This window comes from Alosa pseudoharengus, unplaced genomic scaffold (assembly GCF_046254945.1).
Source record: "Alosa pseudoharengus isolate Yale_2024_CS ecotype anadromous, Long Island Sound unplaced genomic scaffold, YU_APseudo_1.1 YU_APseudo_1.1_scf_1, whole genome shotgun sequence".
NCBI classification, from domain to species: Eukaryota; Metazoa; Chordata; class Actinopteri; order Clupeiformes; family Clupeidae; genus Alosa; species Alosa pseudoharengus.
In genome coordinates, this window is record NW_027468564.1 from 43,176,770 (window position 1) to 43,184,600 (window position 7,831).

The 7,831-nt window shown below is 41.1% G+C and overlaps 2 protein-coding genes across 2 annotated transcripts; both read right to left on the bottom strand.

Moving 5' to 3' along the window:
• Window positions 1–4,261: 4,261 nt before the first annotated feature.
• On the bottom strand, window positions 4,262–4,645 carry LOC143099610 (histone H2B-like). Its single transcript, XM_076262552.1, has one exon. The coding sequence runs from the start codon at window positions 4,634–4,636 to the stop codon at window positions 4,262–4,264; it is 375 nt and encodes a 124-aa protein (XP_076118667.1). The 5' UTR covers window positions 4,637–4,645.
• A 2,551-nt stretch (window positions 4,646–7,196) lies between these two features.
• LOC143099698 (histone H4) lies at window positions 7,197–7,552 on the bottom strand. The gene has a single exon (XM_076262656.1). It carries the CDS (start codon window positions 7,550–7,552, stop codon window positions 7,241–7,243), a length of 312 nt encoding a protein of 103 aa, XP_076118771.1. The 3' UTR covers window positions 7,197–7,240.
• Between the last annotated feature and the right edge of the window lie 279 nt (window positions 7,553–7,831).

The following is a 7,831-nucleotide window of genomic DNA, read 5'->3' on the forward strand; positions in this document are numbered from 1 at the left end:
GACAAACAAATTAAATTGGCACAGCTAAATTATGAAATTCAGCATTTCCCTTACGGTATAAATGATCGAGAATCGAAGCCCCCACCCATACCTGATCAGGCACTAAGACCTAGTGGATGTCTTTCAGGCACTGCCTCAGAAAAGTGGACCCTATTTAGGTTGCTGCCACAGATGATTGGCAACCAAATTCTTGACTGTCCTGCATGGGATGTGTACCTGTGTCTAAGAGGGATCGGTGACATCATCATGGCCCCCATTGTTAAAAAAAGCTGGTTACCTTACTTGGAGGAGATAATCACTACTTTTCTTTCCCTCATTGAAGAGGTATTTCCTGGGAAACATACTCCAAAAATGCATTACTTATTGCATTACCCCAGACTTCTGATGGCTTATGGCCCACTGATCTATGTGTCTTGCCTACGTTTTGAGGCCAAACATCAATATTTCAAGAAAATAGCACGCACAAGCTGTAATTTTAAGAATATTGCCAAAACACTTGCCAAGAGACATCAGATGCGACAGTGCTGGGAACAAGCAGATAACTGTTTGGGGAAAAAATTCATGCTAACTTCCGATACCCGAGATGTACCCCTGAGTGCACTTCCAAGATCCCTCGCTAGAGTCTTGCAGTTCAGACTGGGAGAGAATGTTACTTTTGAGCATGTCATTAAAACCAGGTCCATCACTGTGGATACAGTAGCATACAAGATTGGCAGCTGTGTTGTTATCGGAATTGCGCATGCTGAGGACATTCCAGTGTTTATGAAAATCCACCACATTTTTGGAGTCAAGGGCATTTGGTGTCTGTGTGGAAAAATCTTACGGCCTTCCAGTTTCAATTGCCACCTACACTGCTATGTTGTGGAGGAAGAGCCTGACTGGGAAGTTATGTTGCCTGGCGAAGAACTAGCTGTCCATGGTGTAGATGCTTATTGCAATTCAGATGGAAGAATGACTATTGCTGTTCGACACTGTATATAAAGGTTGTTGAAATTATTAGTGGTATGATCATATTTTGAATGTGCATAAATTAATATTTTTCATGCTTTGATCTTCTGTCTTTTGCAGAGAATCTAATCGATGGCGAGACTCTCCTCTCCTTGAGTGAGAGGATGATAGACAAATTACTCCCCCTCATTAAAACTCAAGTTCAGTTTACTAAGTTACTTGATAAATTAAAAGGAAAATCACATACAGTCACTGTAAGGTCAGTAGGTCTTGCCCATGAATGAGAAGTTATTTCACATAAAAAAGATTGGACATTTGATTATGAGATTCATAGGCCCGTTAAACTAACCATGAATTATGTTTCAGCTCTCCACAGGAAAGACCACATTTTGAATTGAACTTAAATAATAGTGTATATAGTTTTCAACTTCCTGCTTTTCTGCCTCTCCTGAGGAAAAAACTCTCAGAGGAGAGTCCAGACTTCCATACTCCAGCATACAGATCAAAATGGAGGTTGCAAATTATACAAGTCCTCTTTGACTCAATTTGTTTGTATACATGGTAAGTTTAACCTGATTAATTTCTCCTGTTCACTGTGCTTCATTTGCAATCGTGCCTATTTGCATGCATGACACTCTGTTAATTGTAATTTTCAAAGGTACCCAAGTAGTAAACAATATAATGGCATTTGTGGTGCTCTTGTGACAAAGTACCCTTTTCTACGTGATCGAACAGGACAAGGTTATGTAAGTACAGTAGTTTAATATACTCACAGGCATATAAGATACTAACTGTGGGCAGTTACCCCTCCACCATATCAGTAGGCATCATTGGTCTATTTACGTTGTATTCTTTTTACACAGGACAGTTGGTTGGGAATGCTTAAAAACAAGTTTAAAAAAGAGCGAATCCCACTGACCAATCCCGACATTGAATACTACAGAGCAAAACATGGGGGGGGGGAGTTTAAAACAATACAGGCAAGTCAGGCTCTTACAAGCCAAGTGGCAGACCAGACGCCTGCTTTCCAGGATGTGATTGAAGACGTAGTACCAAATGCAGTTTTTCAACATGACAAGGTAATAACAATAACTTGTAATCAAAACAGTTGTGTGTGTTTGTGCATGTGTATGTTATCCATATATTTAATAGATACCTTTAAGTAAAGTGTGACCTAGGTGTGTTTAGCTTTAGGAATTCATTAATGTACAATAACATTTGGAAAATATTCACAGGAAAATGAAGATCCATATAGTGTTGGGAAGCATATTGCAAAAATGAAAGAGGAGTGTAAGAAAGTCCATCCAAACATTACCATCTTAAAGGATAAAATGAAAAGGACAACACACGAAAGAATGGAGTTTATCCAGAGTCACTCTACCAGGGAGTCATTACTGGAATTCCCTGCATTAAATCAGATCAGTATTGTAAGTTAAATTGTGTGCTTGGGGTTATTTTTTTCATAGTGTTATCTTCTTTCAGAAGAACTTGTTGTCTGTGGTATCTATGAAATGATTGTTTTACTTTTATTTTTTTATTCTTTTTCAGATTTTCTCAGAAATTGAAGAGAGATATAAAGTTGACCTGGACAAGATGCTGCTGCACGGCCTGGGGAGGGCAGCAGGGAAGATTATTGAGCAGGTGTCAAAAAAGAAGCAGGGAACTAACATTCTTTCCGAATACGAGATGGCACTGGGTGAAGCTTGCGAGGAGACTCACAAAGGTAATTCCACTGAATCTTTCATTAAGATGTATTCTGTCTTTGTTAGTACAAAGCTAATCTAAGGTGTCTTTAACTTTAGGACTCAAAATTTGTGCTGCAGCACTCATGCTCCCGCACCTGTTCAACGAGAACCCTGACAAGCTGTATGTGATTGATAAGGTAGGGGTACCACTTGAATGCTACTTGGGGAAAAATGTGACAGTGGACAGATGTCAGAATATGCTACATTTAGTTTTGCCTAAAACAAAAATAGATGTTTCAGCCCCATGTACACATGCTCATTTCAAATAACGCAAATGTATTTTCGGTACAATAGAAATATATAACAAAACTATGTGATATCCAACTTATTTAGGAAGTTGGGACATGTATCAATGCATGTATTCAATCAAGAAAATGTCATTTTGAGTGTTCGACCAGCTTTTGGACAAGTGTGCTTATATCCTTCCATACAGTATTGTACTCTATTGTATATTGGTATATTAGTTGCATTTTAACAAATACCAAAACACCCAAAATGATACATTTTCTTAAAACATACTCCTTCTAGATGGGATATATTGAAGCATGTCCTATTTTTCTAAATGTCATGCACAGCACATGGATTTGTAATGCATTTCTGTTGGTGTATTTTCAGGTGCCCAGGGCTCCAACTCCTCTCCTGGTGGTGGATGGCAACCCTTTTGGAGATTGTAGCATAACCCTAACAATGGACGGCATTTCTATAGCACACCCTGATGACATAACAATGGGTATTGCAGCGTTACTGGGGACATACTTCATTTTCGGAGTGAAATACGCTCAAAATATAAAAAAGACACTTGCATTCCTCCAGATAGCGTCAGGAATTACATCACAAGAAAAAATAAATCCAACGGTGGTTAGAATGGCTAATGCCTTACTGTAAGATTATTGTATTTATCCTTGCATGTATATATTATTTTATTTATTGTATTTATTATTGTATTGTATTTATCAATAAATATCTGATTTAACAAAGTCTGCCTTTATCTGCCTACCTATTTAGCTACTGTATCAATAATTAATTAATTAATTAAATAAATAAATAAATAAATAGATAAATAAATAAATAAATAAGCTGCTACAGTAATATTCCATAAGGTTCTTCACAGAACTTGTAAGGGTTCCTCTAGTAACCTTATGGGGAGGTTCTTCCAGAAACCTTTAATTGAAGGTTCCTCAGAGAACCTTTTGAGGTTCCTCCACAGTTTCAAATTGAGGAACCCCAAAAGGTTCCTCGAGGTTCTTATAATTTTTACAGTGTATCGTGCCGTTTCTCTCCAAACCACACAAGTAGTTCATTATATCCCTTGTAAAAAACATTTGATACGTTTTCGGTCAAGCAAACTACGCTCTTTAAACAAATGTGTAGTCCCTGTCTGGACATAGATGTGTTAAAAACAAGTTGTGCTGTTTTCTACGTATTGGTTTTATGAGTGTACGCTTTATCTCATAACTATTGAATGCAAATGAACGCAGTGCATTCAGTGTTTATTTGGAAATAGTTTTTAAAGAGAACGTGGGTGGCTCTTAAAAGAGCCTTTGGATTAAAGCGCGCTCAGTCAGGCTTTACTTGGAGCTGGTATACTTGGTGACGGCCTTGGTTCCCTCGGACACGGCGTGCTTGGCCAGCTCACCGGGCAGAAGCAGACGCACTGCGGTCTGGATCTCCCTGGAAGAGATGGTGGAGCGCTTGTTGTAGTGAGCCAAGCGGGAAGCCTCTCCAGCAATGCGCTCGAAGATGTCGTTCACGAAGGAGTTCATAATGCCCATGGCCTTGGAAGAGATACCGGTGTCAGGATGGACCTGCTTCAAGACTTTGTACACGTAGATGGCATAGCTCTCCTTCCTGCTCTTTCTGCGCTTCTTGCCACCCTTGCCGGCGGTCTTTGTCACGGCTTTCTTGGAGCCTTTCTTTGGGGCAGGCTTAGCTGGATCAGGCATTCTGATGTCTCGACTGACTGTTCGATAAACTGACTATCTTCAAGTCACCCTGTATATCTGTCAAGTTTTATGCAACTAGAGGACTGCGTCACTTTACACGCCCACGGCCAGAATTCTCTGTCATTTCCCTCCGAAATCAAATACCCACACGGTTGGTCGTTTTGAATCGAAGGGGGCAGAGGCGAGAAGGTTAGCACCACCCACAGATAATCGGTTTTCAGTAGGCCTACACCAACTTCTTTTGTTCTTATTATGACCGCCGCGCAGCGAAGCGGCGGGTCATATAGGTTTAGTCAGATTTTTTTTTTTTTTTTTTTTTCCTTTTTCGCATGTCCAAATTTCCGTCAATGAGTCCCGGGACACTGAAAGACCGGGGTAGACGAAACTTGGTGGGCATGTAACCCCATATGGATAGCATGGAACCATCGTTTTTCGTTTTGATCTGTAGCCCCCCCGCTGGACTGCACCCCCCGAAAGGAGGGTAGGGCAGACACAGTTTTCTGTGAATATCTCGAGAACCGTAAGGTTTAGGAGGACCATTTTTTTTTTGTAAGTTGATCTCAAGGGGCCATGTCAAACCATTCCATAACCACTCATGTCATGTATAGTTAAACACAAAAAAGTAAAAATGAGGTGTTGTAATCGCAGGTATCTGTGACCTAACATAGTCAAAACTGCACGAAATTGGAAGTGTATGACCATTATGACACCCTCTGAATGCACGCCAAGTTTCGTGGAATTCCGTTCATGGGGGGCCACACAATAAATTAATTTATGTTACTATACACCAACTGGCCTGTAGGTGGCCGGAGACAGTTTTCTGTGAATATCTCGAGAACCGTAGGGCCTAGGAGGTCCACCTTTTTTTTGTATGTTGATCTCAAGAGGCCATGTCAACCCATCCCATTACCACTTATTTCATGTATAGCGCCACCTAGTTAAAAATTAAAAAGCAAAAATGTAGGTGTTTTCATCACAATATCTCTGGCTGACATGGTCAAAACTGCACGAAATTGAAAGTGTATGATCATTATGACACCCTCCGAATGCATGCCAAGTTTTGTGTACTTTCGTTCATGGGGGGCCTTACAATAAAATAATTTATGTGTACATTTAGTGACGTACACCAACAAGGATTCCCGGGACACTGAAAGACCGGGGTACACAAAACTTGGTGGGCATGTACCCCCACATGGATAGCATGGAACCGTCATTTTTCGTTTTGATCTGTAGCCCCCCCGCTGGACTGGACCCCCCGAAAGGAGGGTAGGCGTGACACAGTTCTCTGTGAATATCTTGAGAACTGTAGGGCCTAGGATGACCATTTTTTTTCCGTATATTTGCCTCCAGGGGTCATGTTAACCCATTTCATGTGCACACATGTGCACAAACAGATACACACGCACACACACACATTCACAGTAATCATACGTATGACATATACTCACACAGTAGACATATGTACGCTTCCATGCACAGGCACATACGCAGGCGCACACACAAGCACGCACACACACACACACACACACTCACACACACACACACCCACACACATAACATAAACATAACACAAACAATCAAGAATTTCTCAGAATTATGAACAGGCAAGATGGAGGTGGGGTTGTATAAAATGAATTTTACATGTGAAATCTATGAACTAATCATGTTTTGGGACTTGTTGTCTAGCAGATACCAGTGAGAATTGAGTGTGGATAATGCAATTTAGTGAGACAGTTAGAATCATATAGGCCTTTCAGCGTGATTTCTTTTTGTGGAAAAAATGTGCTGGACTGGGCGGCGGTCATATTTTGTACCGCTCTGCGGTACATCTAGTTTCCCTCACTTTTCTTCTGAATGACAGGAATCCTTCGAAATGGCAAAAAACATTAAGCGTTACAAATCACAGTTAGTCTCAGTCCCTTTGGGGCATTTCTCGAATTATGATAAAAAAAATATTAATTGATCAACAAAACTACAGTAAAAAGGACAAAAAAAATTTCTGTACTGCACTGTAGCTTCTACAGCATTGTGTAAAGGGAAATGACTGTATTTACTGTAAAAGTGAATATTTCTATATACCCTGACGTACCTGTCTGTCAAGCCACATTTATGCTTGACTGATTAGGAAAACTAGTTATGACACTAACTACTTTAAGACTGTGATGGCACACGCGACTTTTCAGCATGCATTTTCGTTTTGTTGTTTCTGCAGACGATTTTGTTCTATCATTTGTGAACCCTAAGTTAACTTATGTCATTCAGTAGCGCAGTCATGGGTCGCACTTCATACATATGAGTGACTATTATAGCAAATGTTCTGGCGCTTCTTGGGGTTTTCATACGAATACATGGCTTTCTCTTGGCCACCACGGGATGAGGACTGGACCTCTGTCATGACTGAGCATCACATGACATCGCAATGCACCAGTCTCTCAAATAGTGCGACAACATATGATATTGCCGACAGGTGTGGAAGGAAGTGGTTTATTTATAGACTTTTCATAATTCAAAATTCCCTATACATACAGGAACACAACCTTTTATGAGAAACTGGGTGGCTCTTAAAAGAGCCTTTGTGTATAAATCGAGGGACAAAGCTGATCTTTAACCACCAAAACCGTACAGTGTACGACCCTGGCGTTTCAGAGCATAGACGACATCCATGGCGGTCACGGTCTTTCTCTTGGCGTGCTCGGTGTAGGTGACGGCATCACGAATCACGTTCTCCAGGAAAACCTTCAACACACCACGGGTCTCCTCGTAGATGAGCCCAGAGATACGCTTCACACCACCACGGCGAGCCAAACGCCTGATTGCAGGCTTGGTGATTCCCTGGATGTTATCACGAAGAACTTTGCGGTGGCGCTTTGCGCCTCCTTTCCCAAGACCTTTGCCTCCTTTGCCTCTGCCGGACATCTTTTAAACTTCTTGCGACTGAGAGTTGCACGAATGTGAAGCAGCTATGGCTCGCAACTCATACTACTTTCCACAGAGAGGACCTTGTTGAAAACTACTAAGCACTGCCCCGTCACTCTCCCTCCGTTTGATGAATGGAGTGTGCGCGGGCATTTAGGCGAAAATACGTCACCGAAAAAACGCCCACATCTGAGCTTCACCCCACCCCACCTCACAACAAAGTTGGACCGACATTGTTACTTTGCATAACTGCATAACTGATTTTCCCTTTTTTTTCCC

Bases quoted from the DNA above. Each gene is read 5' to 3' on its own strand.
- LOC143099610 (XM_076262552.1), bottom strand. From the start codon at position 4,636: ATGCCTGATCCAGCTAAGCCTGCCCCAAAGAAAGGCTCCAAGAAAGCC.
- LOC143099698 (XM_076262656.1), bottom strand. From the start codon at position 7,552: ATGTCCGGCAGAGGCAAAGGAGGCAAAGGTCTTGGGAAAGGAGGCGCA.